Source organism: Panulirus ornatus, chromosome 20 (assembly GCF_036320965.1).
Source record: "Panulirus ornatus isolate Po-2019 chromosome 20, ASM3632096v1, whole genome shotgun sequence".
Classification (NCBI taxonomy): domain Eukaryota; kingdom Metazoa; phylum Arthropoda; class Malacostraca; order Decapoda; family Palinuridae; genus Panulirus; species Panulirus ornatus.
In genome coordinates, this window is record NC_092243.1 from 61,488,824 (window position 1) to 61,515,363 (window position 26,540).

Below are 26,540 nucleotides of genomic sequence, written 5' to 3' on the forward strand. Positions count from 1 at the left end.
TCAGGATAGTGTGGGAAAACGTGTGTAAACGAATTGTTGTAAAACTGTTTTCAGAGCTGGTGAGAAATAAATAAAATTTGCTCGTTCAAATGTGATTAGTTGTTCAATATTTTTTTTTTTTTTTTCCCAAAGGAAGGAACAGAGAAGGGGGCCTGGTGAGGATGTTACCTCAGAGGCCCAGTCCTCTGTTCTTAATGCTACCACGCTGACGCGGGAAATGGCGTGTAGTATGAAAAAAAGAAAGATATATATATATATATATATATATATATATATATATATATATATATATATATATATATATATATATATATATAACCCGAGTGTATAAAGGGTTGATATATGACCCGAAACAAGTGGAAAATGTGTACAAGAAAGAAGTGCTAAGCAAGAATTGTTAGAAACGTGTCGTGTTTCATAAAGATGTGTTCCTTAAGTCCAGCTCATATTTCATTTGTTATTATTAAAAACCTCCATCTTGTTTTGTTATTTATTGTACTAAACAAGTTCAGCTCCTTTTTCGTTCATTTGTTTTTAGGAAACACGACTAGATCCTGTTTCTTTGACTTTAGACAAGACCATCTCCTGTTTCTTTCGTTTGTTTTTAGTAAACAAGACCAGCTCCTGTTTCTTTCATTTGTTTTTCTTTCATTTATGACTGTCAGAAGCAGTTTTCATTTAATGCAAGTCTAGTGTGTATTGTGATGAGAATTGACATGTTTAAGGGTAATGATGCGTCACAGTTTAACTTCGAGATCTTCATTTGTATGATTATTCGGTTTATCTTACTGCTGTTTTGCCTTGCTGTTTGTAGCGGTGCGAGCGAGGGTTTTTGTGGTAAGTGGTATAGAGGAGGCTTCACTGTTGACATTGTCGGGTTCCGATGATCATGAGAGGAGACAGGCTTAACTGCTGACTGTGCCGGGTCCTCCTGGTGACAATGAGATAGTATTATATCACCTTAGAATATTTAGTGCAGCGTAAAGAACAACACAGAGCCTTCACTCATTGGCTTATATCTTGTATTTTATAAACAACGCTGCTTGGGGTTTATCGTCCCTAACTTCGAATCCACTGGTTCGGGTTCGATCTTCGGCATGGGCGTCGACTCCATCCGTCTAGCTATCCTTCCTCTGGTTGGTAGATAAATGGCCACCACCTTGGGCTGGAAATATAGCACCAGAGCTGTGACTCCAAGTCCGGAGACATCGACCATCACAGACGCGACTAGTGAGTTCGAGGAACAAGGGGGTTGCTCCTGTGGCCAGACACTTGAAGTGTAAGTCCGGACGCCATGGTGCGATCTGGCTGGGGTAGTCTTTGACCCGACGTGGTATACCAGGCCAGCCATCGCACCCCGGGGTTGTACCCTGTTGGTCAAGCGTTGTGGCGTCATAGAACTTAACGCTAAAGTCCATTGGATGCGCGTGCGTGGTGATGATATATATATATATATATATATATATATATATATATATATATATATATATATATATATATATATATATATATATATATATATATTGTCTCACTCTTAATCGCCTTTTCCCGCGTTCATGAGGTAGTGCCAGGAACAGACGAAGGAAGGCCACATTCCGCTCACATCCATTCTCTAGCTGTCACGTGCCTTTCACCGAAACCGCAGCTCCCCATCCACAGCCAGGCCCCACGTCCAGACCCTTCCGTGGTGTACCCAGCTGCTTCACACACACACACACACACACACCCTAGGAGGCCCTCATTTAGGTGAACTTGTCCCACCCTCTCCGACCAACACCGGCAGCTCAACACGGCAGTTTGGCAATGAACTGCTGACACTCCCCCGTCGCAGAACCGACCTTTCCCCCTCCACCACTGACCGCTCTTTGTCGCCACAATCGTCTTGTTCCGCTCAGAGCTCGTACAGACACATATTAGAAGAGTCTTACACCGACCATTGTGAACTTCACGAACTACCCCTGAACAGTTGCATGGCTGTGCAAGTGAACAGCTCAGTGTCCTGTTAAATGAGGCTACGTGGTATGTCAGCTGCTGTATTACTTTAACTGTTCATCACTTTATGTTCAGTCGAGCTCATTATGTATGTAAAACATAACACTTGATTCGGTAAACATCCCTGTATACCTGCCACTTTGGCTGTCGAAATGTACCTAACCCACATGCTTATCCATTGTGTGGAAATGCCCACCTCACCCTTAGTCGTAAGCTCTTTGTATGATTAGGTTAACTAGAAACCATCATGGCCTCCCAGTTTTGTAATGTCTGTAATACCTCAAACGTGTATTCGCAGCCAAATCGCTACGTACATCCAATAAACCGGTATATATTATTTAGACGCACTCCCCTTTACCGTGTGTGTGTGTGTGTGTGTGTGTGTGTGTTGGAGGCGAGGGGGGAGGGTGGCAGGATGGCAGATGTGGAGTTTAGCCACAGTTAAGTAACTGGTCACAGACAGCACCGTGTGGGCTTCCGCTGCCCGCCAGCCAGCTAGGCCACTCAACGTAGGGATCCAGAAAGCCAAGGTCACTAGGTGTGTAGCACCTGGATTCCTCTCTCTCTCTCTCTCTCTCTCTCTCTCTCTCTCTCTCTCTCTCTCTCTCTCTCTCTCTCTCTCTCATACACACACACACACAAAGGAATCGTCAGTATGGTAACTGGACTCACCCCCACCCCTCCTTCCCCCCCCCCCCCCCCCCCCCCCCTATGTTGGTTCGTCATCAAGACACGGGCCGTCGTGAGGTTATCAGTGAACCACAGGCCTTGATGGGTCTTGTACAGGTTGTGGTGATAGCAGCCCTACGAACACACGAGGGGTGCGTGCGGTCCTCGGGCTCGACGCATCGGTACGACCGTCGGGTAATGATACACCGATCCCACCTTTGACCTGGCCCTGCACCGTCAGGTCAAACTGCATCAGAACAAGGGTCAAGGATCGTACCGTCGTCCTCAAGCATCGAACCATCGTCCTCAAGGCTCTTACCGTCGTGCTCAGGAATCGTACTGTCGACCTCTTACGATCGCACCATCTTTGCTCAGCGTGGTTGCCATTTGAAATGACTTTTCTTGCTGGTACAAGGAAGATGGAATGTAGAAAGTCTCTATGTACTTTTCGTATACGTAATGACACAAGGTTGTAAAGTCCTCCGTGAAGTTTAGCGCGGGGTGAGGAAGACTGTCGGGGTTGGTGAGGTGCCGGGGCTGGAGAGATGGTTATTGGAGGGGATGATATATGTGGTGGGCCTCTTGGCGAGGTTGGCGACAGGCGCAGACAGTCCGGCGTAGCCTCTTCCTTGAGAGGAGGAGGAGTCACCGTAACCATAGCCCGTAGCAGGAGGCTTTAGCCCCTGCACCAGAGCTGTGGTGGTGTTGATCAAGGGCGGTGTGTGGTGTGTAGTCATGACTTCGCTGTCTACAGTAATATGAAGAAAAAACTAGGAAAGGAAATGCTTTCCGTAGCGTTTGTATGGTCTGTCATTAATACTGCAATATTGTGTTTCATAGAAATAAAAAGAATAGTGATTTGTATTCCAAATTCAGAATTAAGATTTACTTTGATGAATGGAATTGATTTTTGTAAAATATGAGAATCATTTGAAGCGCACGCACTATTGTATGTGTGTATATATATATATATTGCTACCTCGCAAACGCGGGAGACAGCGACAAAGCAAAATAAATAAATAATATATATATATATATATATATATATATATATATATATATATATATATATATATATATATATATATATATATATGGAGACAAATTTTTGTACACCCAAAAAATAAACACTAGATTTCTAGTGTTCTTACGTGTGTCCCAACCTCATCTTGTTTGGGGTAGCAATGACTTTAATCTCACGCAGCTCCGGTAGTGTGACACATATGTCGATGGACAGACAAATGTATATACACCAACAAAGGGATTCGAACCTTGAGTACGGCGCCTCGCTGCCTCGGCCACACAGAGGCCTGCATATCCTCCACAGCCTGGCTTACGTCGTACACTTTGTAGATACTTGCCGAGTGCGACCTTAAACTTCTCCACTGTGCTTTTCACATCCTGTTTCTGTCGATGGCTGGTAAGGTGTTGATGAGTCTCGGGCCTTCTGGATGTTTCAGGTGTTCTCCCTTTTTGTGCATATAACACCTTTGGCTTTCAGAGGTGGTATTTTACAGTCTTCCGTGCCAAAAGGATGTTATTACCGAATGTAAGTTGGGTAACATGCCATCTAGGATTTTCCAGGTATAGATAATGATGTAACTGTCCTGCCTGCGTTCCAGGGAGTGTGACCTCAGAGATTTCAGCCGTTCCCAGTAATTTAGATCCTTTAACGCATTGATATGGGATGTGGAAGACTTCTGAACATTTACCTAGTCCGCCATTTCGCCCGCGTTGTGGGGTGATGTTAGGACACAACAGTATTCATTTCGTGAAACAGCTATCGCTTTGAATAGATCAACATTGGTGTTTCTTCTCTTGTCTTGAATGTCTGCAGGATCCAGCCTTCCGTTCTTCTGCATGAGGCAGCCGTTGTTTTTTTTTTTTTTTCTATGTTCGCTTCAGAGTTCAGGCTGCCATCCTTCTGCATGAGGCAACCGTTGTCTTGTGTTCGCTGAAGGTTAGGTCGTCAGACACTATTACTCCGAGGTCTTTCACGTTATTCAGCTGGTTCATGTTAGCGCCTGTCTGTCCGATATTCTGTGTCTTTTTTCATTTCTTCATTTTTTTCCCCCATGCCGGAGTTGAAACTTGTCTCCGTTGAGAAGCATGTTGGTCTCGGTTGGCTAATTAAAGACTTTAATTACTTAAAGCTGGAGAGTTATGAAATAGACAGGTAAATGAGTTTGATATAGTACTGGAGAGTTATTAGACAGCAAAATGGGTTTTATATGACTTTGGGGAGTTATTAATGGGACAACTAAATGGGATTTTATTATATATGTATGTATATATATATATATATATATATATATATATATATATATATATATATATATATATATATGTATATATATTTTTTTTTTTAACGCTGCTTGTCTGCCTGGAAGGGATCATTGTAGATCATCTTATTGTTTTGATTCTTTCTCTCGCGCGCGGTGAGAGAAAACTTCAGTGGCTGCCAGGTTTCGCTCCTTCGGCCCAGGTTGCTGTCTTTTCCTTCTGGCTTACCCACACTTGTGCTGATGTCATTGACACGTAGCAGGCAAGAACCTCGCCGTAAGTACTCGTGTAAGTAAGTGAGTAGTGTAACGATCATGGTGAGCAACGTGCCTTAGATCCATTGTTCCCTATACCAAAAACTGTATCACAGCATCTTGGGTAACACCCTTCCCCTGACGCCAACGCTCGGCTCAAGGACAGAGAAAAAAAGCTATATAGTCAGTAAGATGCGTTCATGAATGGCTTACCACCGCTGGTACATGTAGTATTTGTGGCTATCACAGTGTCATTCGCATGCCTGAATTGATCGGTGAAACAGGAAGAAAATGGAATTTTGACTAAGGAAGAAGCTAGTCTCTGTCCCACAAGACTTTGTCAAGGTCGTCATGTCACATAGACGACTGCCTTATAGATTAACACGACTGGAAAGACCGATAGCATGGCCTAGATGGATTGTTAAGTGTCTTTATTCATGGGTTATGTTGCATATGATCACCCAGTATGTTGCATAGTCTTACAACACTACGTCTCAGCTGGATCGACGGTCTATTCTTTATGTATTTTCTTTCGGTACAAATTCAGGAGATGTGTTGTAAAAGCTGTTGGGAGAGCGTCTACTGGGTGGGTTGTGGTTGTTTTTCCAGCCTAAGTTCCAGCATGTAAACCCTTGAAGTGTGACGGTACAACTCTTAGTTGTGATGGCCTGATTGACTTGACCGAGAAGGGTCGAGTCACAGGTTCAAGGTCATCGTACCCAAGGATCGTACCGTCATGACCAAGGTTTGTACCGTCGTGCGTGAAGATCGTACCGTCGTGCGCAAGGATCGTACCGTCATGACCAAGGTTTGTACCGTCGTGCGTGAAGATCGTACCGTCGTGCGCAAGGATCGTACCGTCATGACCAAGGTTTGTACCGTCGTGCGTGAAGATCGTACCGTCGTGCGCAAGGATCGTACCGTCATGACCAAGGGTCGTACCGTCGTTCCTCATATGTTAACTGTGTTGTGCGGTGATTCTACTTGAAGAAGCAAGATCTTTACATATTTTTTTTGGCCTCTTGGTGACACTCGTGGTCTGCATTAGTGTTCTGGCTGGCCTGTCCTGCAGCCATTCTGTTTTAACCATTTTCCTTGTCATGTACATTTCTTTGATTTTCCTTATGGCCTCTCCCCATCTTTGTGAAGGACACATCTTTCCTTTCATCCCTTTACTTCTGTAACTTTCGCCAGTTTTGTATGAGGATTTTCGTGCATGATCAGAGCCATCGATATTAAAACAGGATAAAATTCTACGTGATAAGCATGTTTCCTTGCATACACAGTATTAGAAGGAGACATATCATGCCTTGCAAACCTCCTTGAATTTTATGAATTATTCGGGACTCACGATAAGACAAAAACAATAGATATATATTCTGGACTTTCAAAAGGCATTCGACAAAGTCCTTCACGTTAAATTGATGCATGAAGTCCGGGCCTTGGGGATTACAAGTTGCATAGGAAACTGGATAGAAGCCTTGTTACTCACTTGTTAGGAAACAGAGAGTCGTAATTGATCTTTTGAACCTTCTCCATGGTCACCAGTAGGGTTCCCAGAGATCCGTCCTTTCCTTGGGCCTATACTTTTCTTCATTTATACGAACATTATTGACGTAGGGCTGAATAACTTAAGAGTCTAAATTGGAGATGACACAAAGATCAGCAGTGCCATATTAACTGAAGAATGTAGGCTAAGATCGTATAGTGGATCTAGAATGATTCGTTGAATGATGTAAAAATGGCATATGCCATCTAACGTCAGTGAATGTCAGCTGTTACAAATAGGAGAACCCAACAAAATAAATTCGATGAACTGAATGAACTGATGGACCACAAGATGTAGAATACCCCCTTGTGAGGGATCTAGAGGTCAGTCTCGAACAGCTCGTAACGAAGCTGCCACAAAAGCTAATAGAATGTCAAGATTTACTAAGAATTTTTTTATATACAAAAGCGAAGATGTGATATTGCCACTATACTTAAGTCTAGTTAGACCCCCACCTCGAAAAAGCTGTGCAGTTCTGCCCCCACCCCACTTAAGCAAGGATATTCTTAACCTGGAGGCAGTACAGCGAAGAGCAACTAAATAGATTACTGCCTTGCGTAACAAACCATATCAGCACAGATGGCGAGAATTAAAGTTGTTCTCTCTAAGGAAGCAAATTGATAGATTTTTTTAATACTTAAAGGATTTAACAACGTCGTTATTGAAAATCCCTTTACAGTAGCGCCAGCCCCACCAACGAGAGAAAATTAACTAAAGTGTAAAGAGGTCACGGGGTTGATCTGGACTGTACAAAATATTTCTTGATCGACATATTTACACGGAACAGACTCGCAGAATATGTTCAGAGCAACACTCCCAGTATCTTCAAAATTAGGGCTTGATCGTCACTTTTCAACTTCCCGGTACTGAATAATTCGTTTTTACTCAGTCATTATAACGTAGTGCTATATCATGCAACCTTCTCAGCCACCGATCTCTCCCTGCTTTAAGACAAGAAAGAAAAGAAGTATTGTATCATTCTTCAGCTTAAGGGATGATATAGGCTTTGGAAGTCGAGAGGCTGGAGCTCAAGGTTATCTTTACTACTGTCTCTATAACAAAAAGCGAAGGAATACATGCTGCTGGTGGTGGGGGGGAGGGGGGTGCATGACTCATGTTCATTTTACCTTGCGATTTTCCCATAAACATTTTTCTTGGGCATAATAATCCTACAAGGTATTTTTTTTCTACTTGTTTTTCCGTCCTGTCTGTTTTCGGAGAGAGTGGAGGGTAGGTAGAGAGCCTTTACTTAAGCAAGTTTTTTTTTTTTTTTTTTTTTTACAGTGTTAAGGCCAGACCGCCTGGCTTTTACCTTGGGTCAGCGTATAAAACTCCTAACCTTTTATTTGCTCTCCTTCCACAAACTGTTTCCATGTTGATTGCGTTAAGAAGACGTAAGCATTTTCTTTCCGGAGTTTTGATAGCTTCTCTGTCATGCAAATCTAGAATTTAAAAAAATGGTGTGGGGTGAGGGGAGTTCAGGATTAAGTGAAGCTTGATCCCAGCGCTATTGATCGAATACCGCACATGAACATCGTCGTCCGCATGCCATTTGTTGACACGACCACACATTATTCTTGGTGTAATCGGTCCCTCAATTCGTGCGTAGTTCCAGAGTCGTAGTTCGTAGGCTGTTGAGTATTTATAGCCGAGTACCGTCGTGGACGAGTGGATAACAGCTTCACATGAATGCAGATGAAAGCTTGGTCTCGAGGGAATTTGCATTGGCATACACTTTTTTGCCGTGGTCACACACACTTCCTGATTCCCTATAGCGCATCAGTTATAGTTTCGCATGGTATGACAGTGAACTCGAAGGAAGCTTGCACAGCTACATAATATATGTGAGGAATTGCGTAACCGAAAGTAAGGAAAAATAGCACAAGGAAAAAAGAAAGAAGGAAAAGTCACAGTTCAGAAATTTATTTACATATTTCTTTGACTTCCTGTAAATTTGACGTTCAGATCGCTCCAATTAGTCTCATGATAACTTTACCTTAAAACACCAAATCCAACTACAAACCCAACCTAAGCTAATATAACAAGCTATTCCTAACATAAACTATTCTAACATCTCCAAATGAACCCAGTTTAACCTAACAATCTCCCCAAACGAAGGCCTTTTAATGTAACCTAATCTAACAATCTCTCCAAACGACCTAGTTTAACCTAACCTAATCTAACAATCTTACCCAAAAATAACGGAACCAACCTAACTCCACCTGACAAACCAACCCAACATAACCTAGCTAATCTAAGCTAACTTACTTCAGCCCCAACCCAGCTTGTGTTATATTTTATTGCTATACATTGTGTTAGGGGTATTGAAAATGTGACCTTAATATAAACGAAGGTAGCCGTGCGAAATCTGTTTTTCCATCTTTTCTCCCTATGATTATCGTCCTTTTAATGAAGGGAATGACTGTTGTGTGCAGCTCTTCACCTGTTCCATACATCACAGCTCGATCTCGGTTAGCTTTTAGACATAAATAACACCAGATTACAACAGCGCAACTAAAACCAAAATTTATAAGGTCTGGGGCGGCCTGCAAACCCTCCTGCCTGTAGATGTTTGATCTCGGCACCAGTGTTCAGAGATTGTGGTAATTATGTACTTTGCGGGCGCGGCGAAAATAACTTTAACTTACCTGTGTAAACGAAATTCACACCAAGGGTTCCATTACAGTTAGTGGAACTCTTCCTCTCCTGTAGCGATTACTGTGAAGAATCTCTGATTATGGTGTTTATTAGGATTATTTCATTCATTCACCCCAGTCGTACTATAAAAGTACTTCTTTACTACATATTTCTACTGACTTCTTTGCTGAAGTGTGTGTGTGTGTGTGTGTGTGTGTGGCAAGATGAAGCGTCAACAGGATGCGTGGCGATAGTCGCCACCACATCAGAAAACCACATGTCCCTTTACACCAATGCCTCCACCGCACCACCACTGTACTACAGCTTTCCCTCGTTTACATTTCTACCACACGTCTTTACATAACTCATCCCCACCACATCACCACGACTTCTATTATTACCAAGGGTCATAACCACATCATTGCCATTACCGCTTGGCGAGCCCACCACATCTCACCACAGGAATAACCACATCCTTACTTCACTAGGCCAGTAGCTAAGTATGTCGTTCCGAACCATTCCACACTACCACCACTATAGGAAAGTCGGGTATAGACGGCACTGTGGGACCAGATCGTCTGGGAGAACGAGTTGTGCCGCCGCATTTGACAGCTGCATTTCCATCCAGCACGATGTTCCACTGCTTAAACCATCACATTTCATAACTTTATCTGCGCTCATGTCACATGTCCGCCACATGACCGATTCACCAATCCACTGCATCTTCCCTCCGCTGTCACCGTCACCACATGTAATATCCAGACCACTCACTACATCTCTGGGCTGTGTATCACATCTTTATGCACCTCTTAGCTTCCTACCAGTATCGTATTAACGCTCACCACAACCACATCTCTGCTGAAACTGCAACCCCGTCTCCAGCACACCCTTAGCGTCTTCCTAACCACCCGCACATTACCACCACATATCACTGCATCTTTACTGCCACCACCCTCACTCTGCAGCATAGTTCCCCTAAGTAACCCGTACCTTCATCCCAGATATATACTTATATCAGAAGTAGTGTCTTATCATGGTAGGTCTTAGTGAAGGGATAACGACTATAAATATCCCCCCCCCCCCCTTTCTCCCGGAGAAATGATGCTGTTCTTGTAAGCTGGGAAAACCCTGGTGCCGGGCCCAGGCACGAGTACTCCACGCTCCTTATGACCTCTCACCAACACACGGACGCACACACATGCACAAAAAGTGAATATCCTTGGAATTGAAAAAAGAAAAAAAAATATATTGGAAAATCAGTTTGGCGGTGGCCTTGTAGGCGGCTCTTCGTGTTATGGATGGCATCTCTTTTCTCTTGAGAATAAACTTTTGAAATCGTAAATGAATTCAGTAGTAATGTCTTTAAACTGTTTTCCCCACGAGGGATAGCCATTTACGTCTTGCATAGCTTCTGCTGCGCTTGGGTTCGTCTGCAGATAAACGCAGATGTTCCTCACTCTTCCCCAGCATAGACCCAGTCATTATTTGTGCCTTCACATTGGAACGTGATAATGCTGTAATTTGTGAATCTTGATACAGTTCATATAAGTAATGTGATTAATGGAATAGGGAAGAAAGGAATGACGTAAAACCCTTCGAAACTTTTCATTCAAGGTAGTTCCATACGAGGTAGGTGGACCATGTTGCCAGCACTTGGGTTTGACTGCAGCAGCATTTACCCAAGGCCAGCAGTCAACATGGTCCAGCTGCGTCATTAATTGTTAAGAATGTTTGGAGAACAGGTGAACAGTTACGTCTTTAGTATGGATTCGAATTTGTGAAACTGCTGTTTGGCACATCAGAATCAGTGAATCTGTACACCAAAAGTAATTGCTCTCCTACTTTTTTTTTTCTTTTTTTTTTTAGAAAAGTGGGAGGGGGGAGAGAGGTAAGGCGGCTTTGTGCGGTGGGTTGGATAGTCTTAAAGCTAACAGAATGGGTAAGTGGTTAGAGGAGCGTTCGTGTAGTGGACTTCAGATGGACCTTGTGTGCAGTGCTGGTATAAAAACTGTCTGGCGACGTTGGCTTCTGGATGTGGTGGATGGAAGTCTGGTTAACGTTGTTGGCTTCTGGATGTGGTGGATAGAAGTCTGGTTAACGTTGCATAGGTTGAGGATGTTGAAAGGATGCAGTTGGTTTAAGAATATAGTTCACTTAGGGTATTTTAGGGTGAGAATGTTCATCCATGCAGGATTGTATTCTCTGAGATGTCCAAATAGATGGATGCAAGGCATGTTGGCCGTGTTTTGCAATTAGGGAGATAATCTGGAAGGGTAGGAAGAAAGGAAGGGAGTGGGTGATATATAGGTTTTGATTAATAGTAAGCACTGTATAGTTGTATTTATGTGGATTGTATTTCTTGAGTGTTGTTATTGTTTGTGATATGATTTGTGCTTAGAATAATAGTGTTATGGATGTGTCATGAATTTTATCCATGTTGTCTGTCATGTCTTAGGGTTTTGCAGTTATAGAATGGAAGCAGAAAGGATCAGGGTGTAAGTTTGGTTTCTTGGATAAGGACAGTGTGTATGTTATGATCTTTCAGAAGTTTGATTACTTCTGTAAACGACTGATAGCATTAGCATCACATTAAAATCTTCAAAGAGTCCTGAGAGACAGGCTGACTGAATTTATGAAAGTGAACAAGTTACATAACCCATGACACCATGCTTTCAGACTGGGAATATCTTTCCCCTCATAGTTGCGTGATTATTATGATAAGGATTGTTGAGCTCTGGAATACAGAGAAAATGCTTATGTGATTTTCACAGACTTTGTAAAAACATTTGGCAACTGTGACCAGAGTGTCATATCACATAGAATGTGAAAGATAGGAATAACCAGAAAAATTGGGGGATGGATATACAACTTTTTGATTAATAGATCACAGTGCATAGTTGTAAACCAAGCCATCTCCTATGTCTCCATAGAAAAAAATTCAGTCCCCCAAAGAAATGCACTTGCACCCCTCCTGTTCCTCATTCTTATATATGTCATGACACTAACGTGAGACAGTTCCATATCATCTTTTGCAGATGATAGAAGAGTATGAAAATCATATCAGTAGATGATGCCAAGGCTACAAAGTGATAAAAAAGTCTTTAACTGGCCAACCGAGAACAGCATGCTTTCCAGTGAAGACATATTTCTGCTCCTCTGGTATGGGGAAAAATAAAGAAATCGAAAACATCACAATACTGGACAAACACAGACAGTATCAGAAACCAGATGAATAAAGTGAAAGTCTGGAGTAATGATATCTGATGACCTAACTTTGAGCGAACACAAAATAATGGTTACCTCATGCAGAAGGATTTGCCTGCTGGATCCTATGGACCTTCAAGAAAAGGGAAGAAAAGCCAATGATGATGGTATTCATACTATTAATTTTTTCATAAGTTGAATCTTGTTGAGCTCTATTGTCTTCCTACAGGACGGGCAAAATTGCTGATTTAGGAAATGTCCAGAGATCTTTCACACCCCATATTAATTTGATTTGTTAAAGGAAATTGATACTGGGAATGGCTGAAATCACTAAGGTTATATACTCCCTGGAGCACAGGCAGAAGAGATATATCATCATCTACACTTGGAAACAATGTGACATAAACAGTCTTTAACTGGGCAACCGAGAACAGCATGCTTTTCAGTGAAGACATATTTCTGCTCCTTTGGTATGGGGAAAAATAGAGAAATCAAAAACATCACAGAATACTGGACAGACACAGACAGTATCAGAAACCAGATGAATAAAGTGAAAGTCTGGAGTGATAATGTCTGATGACCTAACCTTGAGTGAACATAAAATAATGGTTGCCTCATGCAGAAGGATGTCCTGCTTGATCCTATGGACCTTCAAGAAAAGGGAAGGAAAACCAATGATGATGTTCATGCTACTAATTTTTTCATAATTTGAATCTTGTGCTCTATCGATTTCTTGCAAGACGGATGAAATTGCTGATTTAGAAAGTGTCCAGAAATCTTTCACACCCCATATTAATTTGATTTGTTAAAGGAAACTGATACTGGCAATTGTTGAAATCACGAAGGTTATATACCCCCTGGAGCACAGACAGAAGAGATATATCATCATCTACACTTGGAAACTCCCAGAAGGTATGGTATCCATCTTATATTTGGAGATAGTATGCTACTGGCATGACAGGCATGGAAGACTTTGTAAAATATTACATCAGAAATCCAAAGGTGTGATATGCAAGAAAAGAGACAACATCCAAAAATCCAGGGTAAAGCACTTTTCAGCACCATGTCATCTACCATCAGAAACTGCTTGGGATGCAGGGTAAAGTGCTATGGACAAGTACCTAAAAGTATATCAGACCAGCCAGGCTGTGGAGGCTATGTAGGCCTGAGGGCTGTGGCTTCCAACAACTTGGTCTACAATGGCCCGGTCTACCAGTGGCCCAATCCAGCAGCCTAGGCCTATCCCAGGCTGTGCGGATGAAGACCTCCAAAGACTCTAAGCGAAATACTCAAGGTTCTTTGATAACATGAGTGTTTAATTGTACTTTGTTTCGAGTATGTGAATGGGGTCCTGCTCAGTGGATGTGGTCAGCTTCTTGAGTGCTGTGGGAAATTCATAAAAATGGAACTCTTAGGTCAGGAAGCAAGTGAAAAAGGTTTTTGGTGATCTGGGTTTGGGCGTACTGGAGGGTAAAAGGCATAGATGGGATATAGTGAATTGAATTGAACAACAAGTTATATGTGGGGTTGCCTTGCTGTTAACGGACAGAGCATGTGAAGCAGATGAGGTAAAGGTCTGTGGTGCCTGGTAGGGTATAGGGAGCTGAGGTTTAAGGGCATTACACATGACAGCTAGAGAATGGATGTGAGTGAATGCTACCTTTCTTTCTTTTGCTCCTGGCACTACCTTACTAACAGAAAAAATGATGATCATGTATAAGAAAAGAGTATATAGATATGCAAAAGTGAAAGGCATTCATAGGATTGAGTGAATTTAATGATGAGGTATATTTGGGGTTGCCTGTGTGGGTTGTATGTGTGTGTGTGTGTAAACTAATTTTGTTTTTTGATTCTTGCCTTTTATAGCCTAGTGAGATGGTTTCATGAATGGAGAAAAAAGAAAGATGATTTCTTGGCTCCTTCCTCTTTCTTTGAAATGGCCATACAGGAGGGGCAGATTTCCTGTCTTGTGCTTTTCCCCCATTGGTTATCATTTACAACACATGGGATTTACATGGATGTTGTTCTTTCTTTCATGTTCCCAGGGCTAACCCACCCTTACTCATATTCCTGTTTCAATAATTTTTAACAACCTATCGTCTGCCTCTCTATGTGGAATGACAGTTGTTTGTTTTGTGAATTTAAGGAAGATTAACTGTTATATTTTGTTCCAGGCTTCAACAATTGATGGTCGTCGAAAAGGGGCATGTCTGTTCTGCCAGGAATACTTCATGGACCTATATCTTTTGGCTGAGCTTAAGACAATCTCCTTGAAAGTCACCACAGTGGATATGCTTAAGCCACCGCCAGACTTCAGGTGAGCTTAAAATGCTTTGTGTGATACTTGAGATTTGTTAGAATAGCTGACTTCCGAGATTATCTAAGACTAATACCACTGCAGAAAACCTGTGTAGTGCTTTGATGTTAAATTTTTCATCTGTCTTTAAACTTTTAGATGAGTATTTTGTCATTTCACTTAGAATAAATGTTTACATATCTGGCTCTGAAGCAGGTTGAAACTGTTTTGTGGTGAATTTTTCATGTTATGATAAAAAATCGTGAAAAATATGCATAGTAGATTATATAATAAGTAGCTCACTTTATTCCAAGAAGGCCAAAAGATATTCCAAAGCATAACCCATATATTTTTAAATGCCACAAGTCTCCGTAGTTTCCTACATAAATGCACATATACTTTTTAACCTGTTACTGGACACCAGTGAGGATTGGTACATCGGTGAAGAGTCACCTTTGGCGAAGCTTTATCATTGTCAGTTGATAAAAAGAAAGTCAAAAACTTTCCCACTTCAAAGGAATCCATCCTGTCCTTGTTACTGAATGTAGTGCTGAAGGAACCCCTTGGTAAAGGGTCCTGGGGATGTTCAATAATAGTACTGTATTCTTTTTTTCATCTGGGATAAAACTAAGATAACTGTGTTTCTATGCTTTGCTTAATGTTAGGTAAATCAACGTGTAGAGTACAGTAATACCATTTTAGTAAAACAAACATGAAATATGATATATTCAAAATATTTTCTAGGCATCAATGGAGTGTCCCTGTAAGCCTAAGGGACCAGTGTTACTGTTTATTTATATAAAGGTACTTTACTATGTTACATGATGGGAAAGTATATTGACATAAAAAGAAAGTAAATTAGTTGAAAATGTTTGTAAAAAACCCAAACAGTCTATGGAAATAAGCAATCTATGAGCTCATCAGGAATGGCAGCACGAGTGGTGCAAGTGTCAAGCTCCCTCCCACATGTATAGATAGATAGCAGTACATTTATTGTTTGCATTAATTTCAAGCTCATGAGGGGTGTTGTTAAACACTGCATCAGTGGAATTATTTTATTTACCTTGGAGGAAAATCAAGCATAACATTGGTAATTCATTTGACTAGTTTAATACCATATTCAATGGAAATGGAAATTATCAGATGTATACATCATTTTAGTTCACTTAGATATACCCTCAATGTTTGTCCACTGTGTTTTGGAGGGATCAAAGTCTTGTAATCACTCTGAATTTTTCTCAGCTCACTAAATTTAATGCTTCCAGTGAAAGAAAAAGAAATCCTCTGGCATCATCTTATATATCTGTCACTTTGAATGCATCATTCCTTATATGTATTCATTTTCAGTTACCTCTTCCAGTACTTTCATCCAATACCAATTATTTTATTCATCATACATCATTAATATGCATCCTGTATAGGCAGATCATCCTGAAAGGCTATTATCCATGCATCTTTCTAATGATATCTTTCTTCATATACGTCTTCATTCTTTACTCGTAATCAAGATTCCTCACTCATGTTGTTCCACATAAGTAATATATTTCTGACATTTCTGATGCTCTTATTTTTTTTATTTTATATCCCCAAGAAAAATGAAGGATTCATACCCATCCCAAAAAAGTGATGAGACAAGCACTCTCATTATGCATGCATGTTTGATATTCTTCTCATAAATCTAGTTCATCAGTTAGAGCTGTCGGATACCTTGGATGATTCTGATTGTAATGCAGGCTTTCCCAGTGCTATCCATGTTATTCCCCTTTTCCAAACAGATAAAACTTCTAACAGCTTTTGATTTTCAATGGAAACTGATACTGTAGTACACTGACTGACCATCTTTTTCAAAAGTGAGAAACTTGCCTTTACTTGCATTTACTTTCCACATAGTTTTTGTACACTTTTTTCTTCCAAATGATCTACAATTTTATTCAGCTCCTTTTATTTAAATAGCTATCAGAGCAGCGGCATCTATGCACAGTGCAGTAATTATATATGAAAACTGAGTTATTAAGGCCCTTCAAAGCCCATCTTGCTGTGAAAAATCTAAAATGGGTTTGCAGGTGCATTTTGATTTGTGTGTTCATAGATGACTTGAGGTCAGTGTAGAAATGTTTGTATTAGTGTTAAAGAAAACAGAGGACCTCTTAAACATCAGTTCTCAGCAGAGGTCAAATGAATTGATTTTTGAAGTAATCCCCAACAGACATGAATGATGACCAGAATTTCGATGAATAGTACATGCAAAATATAGAAAATGGATTCATATGCCACTAACAGAACAAGCTATTAGATTAGAATGAATAGTCAGTCAGTTTACATCAAAGCACTCTCAATATCTCTTAAGAGTGTGTTGTTAGAGCTGTTAGATATTTGTGGAGTGCTTTGCATCATCTGTAATGGTGTGGAGCTCTTGACTCCATTTAAACTTTCTGGGATTACTCCTGTGTCCATTCTTTTCTTGTAGACAGTATATGGTACCTAAGCTGTGCTCTTCATTTTTAAGAAAAACTCAACAGTAAGAGTCTTGTTCTAGAGCAAAATGCATGAGCGTGTTGTCAGTAGCCTTCTTGAGGACCAGTGGGGGATAATGAGCTCTTCTTTGTAAAATGGGTGATTAATGTTTTGGAAGTTGTTTTAGTCTTAAGTTTTAGAGTGATTTAGGGCTTACTCAACACTGATTCACATTTCCTTGCTGGTATTTTGCTTATCTCCATGTTATTCATTATTTGTTTATTATTTTGCTTTGTCGCTGTCTCCCGCATTAGCGAGGTAGCGCAAGGAAACAGACGAAAGAATGGCTCAACCCACCCACATACACATGAATATACATACACGTCCACACACGCACATATACATACCTATACATCTCAACGTATACGTATATATACACACAGACATATATATATATATACAGATGTACATAATTCATACTGTCTGCCTTTATTCATTCCCATCGTCACCCTGGCACACATGAAATAACAACCCCCTCCCCCTGCATGTGCGCGAGGTAGTGCTAGGAAAAGACAGCAAAGGCCACATTTGTTCACACTCAGTCTCTAGCTGTCATGTAATAATGCACCAAAACCACAGCTCCCTTTCCACATCCAGGCCCCACAAAACTTTCCATGGTTTACCCCAGATGCTTCACATGCCCTGGTTCAATCCATTGACAGCACATCGATCCCGTTATACCACATCGTTCCAATTCACTCTATTCCTTGCACGCCTTTCACCCTCCTGCATGTTCAGGCTCCGATCACTCAAAATCTTTTTCACTCCATCTTTCCACCTCCAATTTGGTCTCCCACTTCTCCTCGTTCCCTCATCGCTGACACATATATCCTCTTTGTCAATCTTTCCTCACTCATTCTCTCCATGTGACCAAACTATTTCAAAACACCCTCTTCTGCTCTCTCAACCACACTCTTTTTATTACCACACATCTCTCTTACCCTATTATTACTTACTCGCTCAAACCACCTCACACCACATCTCATTTCCAGCACATCCACCCTCCTCTGCACAACTCTATCCATAGCCCAACACCTTGCAACCATATAACATTGTTTTCAAATCACTTAGTTTGGACTTTGCAGTAAGGGTTACTTTTATCTCTCATGGCTCTCTTTGTAATTTTTTCATTTGATGATTTGAATCTGCATCCCCTCTCTTCTTTAGTAAGGTTTGCTTTCCTTTGCTGCATCATAATAATATTTTTTCATATCTTCCCATCTTGAAAATGAGCATTTGCTGCTTTGTATTTAGGATGTTTTACATTGCTATGATATTGGTACATGTTTAGAGTGCTTCTGTAGAGAACTTTTCCAAGAATTCTTCTGCATTTCACCATTCTCATTGTACTCTTATCTTTCAACCCAGTGACACCATGCTTCATTCTGATCTGTCAAAACTTAGCATGTAGTCTTTCATCTAGAATTTTCCACTTTTGTTTCATTATTTCCTTCCTTATTGTAATGCAGCTTATTTTCAACCATTGGCAGTTGGTTGATGGGCTTGTTTTGAATCTTTGTTGGCTCTTTGTATTCTACATATGTTATTTCTTTTTTTTGTTTTTCACCTTTGACAGTGGCTTAATGCTTAGATAGCTCAAAACCCCAAATTCTGTGGGACCAAGCAACATGTAACTTCTGAAAATTACCTCCTTTTTGTTGATGAATGTGTCACTCTTTTTGTACAAAAGGGATCCAGAAGTAGGCACCTCTTCATTTCAGCTTGAACTATTTATACACCAATTCATGCTCTGCTTACCTTGCTGTGTGCTATGATTTACACTTAGTCATGACCTTGTTTGTTTCACTGTCAGCACAGAATTTCAAGATCTTGTCATGTTGCCTCTTGTTATCATAAACTGTTGTGTTTCCAACACTATGCTGTTCTGAGTTTGTATGCTGAAAGACCCTTGTCTAGATCTTGTAACTGTTGAGAATTTTGCGTAATAGTAAAAGTAATATGCTTTCATTGGGAAACTGGGTTCTCGAGCAATATGGACTTTTGAAATTTGGATTTTTGAGCTTTGATTGTATATGGCCTAGGCATTTGACACCTTCTTGGAGGGCTTTACCATTATAAGTCTTTAGGTTTATGATTACCCCTCACTATATCACTGCACATTCTTAGTGGTGTGAATCTTTGAACTAATGTACATGTTAAGATGGATCACTCGATTGCTCCCTGTGGTGTTCATGCTGCAGTGCACTATGAATTCCCTCTTTTGATTTTCATTGCTGTAAAAGTGCTGAAGGGCTACACATTTCACTACTATCTCCATGTGATGTGTAAACAGTAGTCTTTCATGTGATTTTATCAAGGCATTTTGGAAATTTACTTGAATGAGATCTGTAGCTGTTATAGTATTCCATTTTTTTTCTTTACTTCATTAAAAGAATCCAGTAAACGGGATCACTTGCTACAGAAACTATGTTAACTTGTGTAAAGTTTACTATGTTTTAAAGGTCTTTTGCTTTCACAACTTGGTTGCAGACCAAACTTCTCAGTCAGGCTGTTGGAGGCTGTAATTCTTAGGCATGTTTGACCACCACTTCCTTGCTTGGTCAGGCACACTTACCAGTTACTTCTCTGGGCCCCTTTACATTTCTGCAGAGGAGTTTGTAAAGTTGCAAGTGGTTGGAGACAGTTTTGTGCCACAGATATCTCCAGATATCTAACATTTTGCTTTACTTTTTGTGCCTTTTGATTTCAGTGGTAATATTTTATAGTCTTCCATACCTGTCATGCTAGTAGAGAATAATTTTCAATTGCAGATTGGCAATATGCCTCTTTTTGTTTATATTACACTGTGTTTTAGGAGTAGTATGTATTTATCAAGTTTTTCATGTTTGTCTTGCCAATAGGAAGTTATTTCTGTGTGTAAGTTAGGGACTATGCCCTCTAGAATTGTCCAGTTATAGATGATACACCACTCCTGTCATTTCCAGTAAATTAGATCCTTTGCTATGTCAATATGGCCTGTGAAAGATTTCTGAATACTTTCGAAGTCTCCATTTTGACTTCTTCATTTTTCCCATATTGGAGGAGTTGAAGTTTATCCCCACAGAAAAACATAATGTTCTTGTTGACTTAATGGAAGATGGGCTTTGTGTCTCTTTGTAGCCCTTCAGCATTCTCTTCCTGATGTTATTTCATTCTAAATCTAGTGTCATCTGCAGTGAGTGGTATGAATTTTTTTTGTATTTGCATCAGTGTCAGATTAAAGACTGAGGAACTGAAGCATTACAAGTATAATTCCTTGGAGGACTGAGCTATTTGAAATGTGTGGGAGATGTTTAATTCGAGGCATGATGCTTAGGTATTTACATCTTTGTGTTGGCTTCATTTAAAGCCACAATGTACCCTGTGACCAATTGTGTCTTCCTTTATTTTCTTTTTCTCTGCTTGGAGATAAAGTTTTTCTCTAATCATATTTAAAATCACTCTTCGTGGTCTTTTTCTGTGTCCAGGTATGGTATTTGTTTTCTTTATCAGGGGTTTATATGGCTTAATCATCAGAGGTTTTTCTACTCTCACAGTTTGGGCTGGGCTCTAGCTGGTTAGTTGAATCATATGTTGACTAAGTTTGTTTTCTTTACCATGTCATACTGTAGAAGATCTTTAAATGCTTTGAATTTAATTCTTCAATTTTGTTTGCCTTGTGGGGTGATGTCAGCACTAAGCATTACTCTGTTCACGAGACTGTTGGTGACTTGAAGAGCATCATCATTAATTTTTCCTCATATGTCTTGAAAGTTTTCAAGGTCTATCCTACCATCTTTTTGGAAGAGGTAGCTGTTGCCAAGTTTTGTTGCAGAAGGTAAGGTCGCCTGATATTATTTTAGTAATTTTCAGTCTTGAAGTGACAATGTCTTTTGTCCATTTGCTATTTCATACTTTTGACTTCTTCATTCTTCCAGTGGTGTTATAAGTTATCCCCATTGAAAAGCATGTTGTTTTCAGTGGTCCAGTGGAAGACTTTATGTCCATGTGCAGTTACTCATTGTCTGCTATTGATGAGAGACTTATTTTAGTATCATTTGCAAAGGATATGGAACTGTTACTCACGTTTCCATTAGAGTCATATATTAGAATGAGGAACAGAACAGATGCTAGTACATTTCTTTTGGGACTGAGCTTTTTACCTTGGAGATGCTGGAAATAGTCTGATTTACAACAGCAAGTTGTGATCTGTTAGTTAAAAAATTGTGTATTTTTCAAGTTTTACCAGTTATTCCTATCTTATGTATTTTATGTGCTATGTTATAAACATAGTTATCAAAGGTACACTAGTATTCTGTTTGTTCCCCAGTTTCTCTACACTTAAAGATTTCAAAGATGTGATTCCATTGCTTTTGGTCAGTAAGTTTTTGGGATTGCCTTGCTTCCTCCTTTGTGGAGTAGGATGTTGTGAGTCAGTTTAACATTATCAGGATTGGTCTGTGCCAGTATCCTGGCAAATTTATTGTGCACCCCATACTCATCTTGTGAGCAGTAGCGCAAAAGGATTACAGAGGTCACAAAGGGTCTTAGTCAGACCCCATTGGGTTAATATAACATGGGTTGTTACAAAGTCTGTTCATTATATGAACTTCAGTACATACGTCACACTCTTGGGAGTGGTGCCAGAATCCAGAATTTTCGTTTAGAGGATATTCAGTGTTTGCAGTGTGGATCAGAGTTCATAGGCACATTTTTAATAATCTGCTAGAAATCGTGTAGTGAAATGGTGAGATCTGCTATATATGACTTAGAGTGAGTACTGTTTGGGAAGAATTTGGTTAGGTTAAGATCATTTTTGACTCCCTAACACAGATTCATATTCTGCCAGTCTGTCTATATCTCTGATGCCCATTCCCTCCTGGAACTTCCTCAAGGGGGTGGCCATGGCAAAAGAGTCTCCATAACAGGTGAGCTCCAGTGCCGTGTCTTAGCCTTAGCTTCACCCTTAACAGGCTGCTGGCAGAGGACAACTCTAGTGCAGCATTTCCAGAGGCTCCTTTCCTAATGTTCCTGCCAACTATTTCTACCTAATGTTCCTGCATAATGTTTCAACTTTCTAATTTTACATAATGCACCTGCCCAATGTTCCTACCTTCTACTTTTGTCCATTGCTCTAACCATTTTGCCAAAAGGTGTGGCTGATGCATAATGGTCACTGCAGGAAAAGCTAGAGTTAGGAAGAAAGAATTGCTTGAGTTAAAAGTTGTCAAGTATTTTGTGAGTAGGAGAGATTGTGGGCAGAAATGCCAGCAGTCCGCATGCGGGTAGGCTGAAAGAAAAGACATCTATCTGGATCAGAGGAGTGCAACTTGACAACCAATACACAGCCTTCACTAGGGACTCTTAGGGAAGAAAGTAAGTAACTATACTTCAGAAGTGAAGGCAGCAAGGGGAAGGAGGAGACCAAGAAGGAAATAGGAGGGAATGGAAGAGGCTTTGATTTATCGGGGCCTAAACATGCAGGAGGTTGGTGCATGTATGATAAAAGAATTTGAGCAAGGATTTTGCAGGGTGTAGGTTTCTATCAGTGGGCCAAGTCATGGTATTTGATGTGGTCAGGGAAGCCATGGAAAAGTTTGGGGCTGTTGGGGTAGAAGACCCCCAAATACTATACTAGGTATTCACCAGGTTGGTTGTGGATAAGGGGCTCTGGTTTTGGTACATTATACATGATTGCTAGAGTATGTGAACAAATGTTTTTTTTTTTTTTTTGGGGGGGGGAGGCTACTTCAATAATACACAAAATGACAAATAGGAGTAAAGAAGAACAATTGTTTGACCTTCCCTATCTTTCCAAATTCTCTCATCCATCATATTTTTCCTTCACTATCAGTGTATCTTTGTATGTGCTTGAAATATAAATTGTTAGCTTTTGTCTTCATCTGTATAGAATGAATTCCATCTTTTAGTAGATTTTTGTTTAAGGAAGGTCCATTTTTATCCTAGTTATTCTGTAGTGTCTCTTACCTTTATTTTTAAGAATCTTTCAGGTTTTATTTGAAGTATTTTTGCAATGCTGTTTTCATGATTTTACTTACTGATTCTTATTATTTTCTGACATTTCTTCTGAAGATTATCTCTGAAGATTATCATATATGTCAGTCATTTCTCCTTTCTCCTATCCCATCTGTCTTCCTTTCTTGTCTCAATTCTTCCTTTTTAAAGTAACCTCTCTTGTTGTTTAGGATGGCGAAATAATCTAGAATTAAGACTGCAATTGTAGATGTATTGTAAGGTTGATGTATCATTCATCTACCTAGATCATCATACGTTTTCATATCTTAGTATTTATTTTCTTCTTTGCCAGGTCAAATTTTGAGGCAACTCCCCCACCCATCCTGATTGATAATGGCCTTGCTGTCCTTGAAAATGACAAGATCGAGAGACACATTATGAAGAACATTCCTGGAGGCCACAATCTTTTTGTACAAGACAAAGATGTTGCCCAGCGAACAGAGAATGTGTATAGTGTAGGTTTCACTGTGGTGTCATTTCTATTAGAGTGTTATAAGGAGCTGGACTGTACTTGGTGAACCTACATATTCTGAAAGAATAAATGGTATAGATCTTACAAGAGTTTTGGAGAGAGGGGCAAGTATGCTGTCTGTTGTGGATGAGAGGGCTTGGGAAGTGAGTCAGTTGTTGTTTGCTGATGATACAGTGCTGGTGGCTGATTCAGATGAGAAACTGCAGAAGCTGGTGACTGAGTTTGGTAAAGTGTGTGAACAAAGAAAGCTGAGAGTAAATGTGAATAAGAGCAAGGTTATTAGGTACAGTAGGGTTGAGGGACAAGTCAATTGGGAGGTAAGTTTGAATGGAGATATCTGGGGGTGGATGTGGCAGCGGATGGAACCATGGAAGCGGAAGTGAGCCACAGGGTGGGGAAGGGGGCGAAAGTTCTAGAAGCGTTGAAAAATGTGTGGAAGGCGAGAGGCGAGAACATTATCTTGGAAACAAAAATGGGTATGTTTGAAGGAATAGTGGTTCCAACAATGTTATATGGTTGCGAGGCGTGGGCTTTAGATAGGGTTGTGGGAAGGAGGGTGGATGTGTTGGAAATGAGATGTTTGAGGACAATATGTGGTGTGAGATGGTTTGATCGAGTAAGTAATGAAAGAGTAAGAGAGATGTGTGATATTAAAAAGAGGGTGTATTGAAATGGTTTGGTCACATGGAGAGAATGAGTGAGGAAAGATTGACAAAGAGGATATATGTGTCAGAGGTGGAGGGAACTAGAAGAAGTGGGAGACCAAATTGGAGGTGGAAGGATGGGGTAAAAAAGATTGTGAGCAATCGGGGCCTGAACCTGCTGGAGGGTGAAAGGCGTACAAGGAATAGAGTGAATTGGAACGATGTGGTATACAGGGGTCGACGTGCTGTCAATTGATTGAACCAGGGTATGTGAAGCCTCTTGGGTAAACCATGGAAAGTTTTGTGGGGCCTTTATGTGGAAAGGCACTGTGGTTTCAGTGCATTATACATGACAGCTAGAGACTGAGTGTGAACGAATGTGGCCTTTGTTGTCTTTTCCTAGCACTACCTTGCGCACATGCAGGGGGAGGGGGTTGTCATTTCATGTGTGGCAGGGTGATGAAGGAAATGAATAAAGGCAGCAAGTATGAATTATGTACATGTGTATATATGTATATGTCTGTGTATGTATATATATATGTATATGTTGAAATGTATAGGTATGTATATGTGCGTGTGTGGACGTGTATGTATATACATGTGTATGTGGGTGGGTTGGGCCATTCTTTCGTCTCTTTCCTTGGGCTACCTCGCTAACATGGGAGACAGCGACAAAGTATGATGAAAAAAATATATCTTACTGTATAGAGAAGACATGATTAACTGTAGGATAATCATAAGAATGCAGTATTATTTCTCACTGGTTGTAAAACCTAGAATATTGTATAGCATGGTTAAACCTCTGCTTTGGTTATCTGATATCTCATTTTTGTATCTTGTTAAAGCACTCTTAGTTTAAAAAAGTTTGTACAGGTCTCCTAGGATCATGGATGGTAACTGCCTGTCCCTTTGCTGCATTTTACAAGAATATTATTGCATTTTTTATCTTGTGTTTTAACTGAATGTATTGTTTAGAGATTCATATAGAGAAACTTTAGTAGTCATAAGATTGGGACATGAGGGTCATCTTGACTAACTGCACATGCTTTGGCTTTATCCACAATAAAAGCTATTATAGGAATGGTGGCTTTTGCACGTGGATGGAAATGACATTCTGCAAAATAGTAGTAAATAGAGATTAGTGCTAGAGGTTGAATGTAGTGGGAAAAATTGATTACAGTCCCTTAATACCTCAGTTGTGCTGCTTTGAGTAATTGAGACTGATTATTTACAAACATTTGTTTCTTATTTCAATAAGATGTTCATGATTTTGCCATTATTTATTTCGAGGCATCTGCAAGGTGTTGGAGGATTTTTCAAGGTCTTTTTGAAGTCAAGAAAGGGCAAATTGATATGAGCTTTAAAATTTTGCTTTAAATTGATTTTGAAGGATGTGATGACTTGAATTTTTTCAATATGTTGTATTTCAATGATATCTTTTATGACTTTAGGTATTATTACTGTGGTGTGCAGTTCTTGAATTTTCCCTCTCAATTTCAGAAATTTAAGCTGATGTTGCTGAAGCGTGATGAAAGCTCCAAGAACATATTGTTGACCCACCTTCGCAAGATCAATGAACACCTAGGTGAAAGAGGGACCCGCTTCCTCACAGGGGACACCATGTGCTGCTTTGACTGTGAACTCATGCCAAAGCTGCAACATATTCGTGTGGCTGGTATGTCTTAATTTTTAAATGTGATGCATATAATAGTACTAGTTTTTTTTTGAGCAGGTACTTTATGGTTGACAAGGTTGTTGGCAAGAATTAGAGATTGATTACAATAGCTTGAACTTGGTGTAAAATGCATTCAAAAGACATTTATTGGAAAGGTATTTTATTTCAATTTCTTAAAGAGGAAGCAGAATAAGGAGTCAAGCAGGGAGTGCTCAGATTGGGTGTCTGAATATGTGTGGATGTAACCAAGATGAGAAGAGGAGAGATAGATAGTTTTTTTTTGTGGAAAAAGAAACCTGGATGTTTTGGCTCCAAGTGAAATGAAGCTCATTGGTA

General features: G+C 40.2%; 1 protein-coding gene across 3 annotated transcripts in view; it reads left to right on the forward strand.

The window, feature by feature from the left end:
- Nucleotides 1-26,540, forward strand: part of Clic (chloride intracellular channel protein 5) — a 153,723-nt gene that overhangs the window by 111,231 nt on the left and 15,952 nt on the right. For all 3 annotated transcript variants that reach the window (XM_071675063.1, XM_071675064.1, XM_071675062.1), the window contains 3 exons: nt 14,763-14,905; nt 23,706-23,868; nt 26,030-26,204. In XM_071675063.1, the coding sequence (XP_071531164.1) occupies nt 14,763-14,905; nt 23,706-23,868; nt 26,030-26,204 (481 nt within the window). The remainder of the gene's footprint in view (nt 1-14,762; nt 14,906-23,705; nt 23,869-26,029; nt 26,205-26,540) is intronic.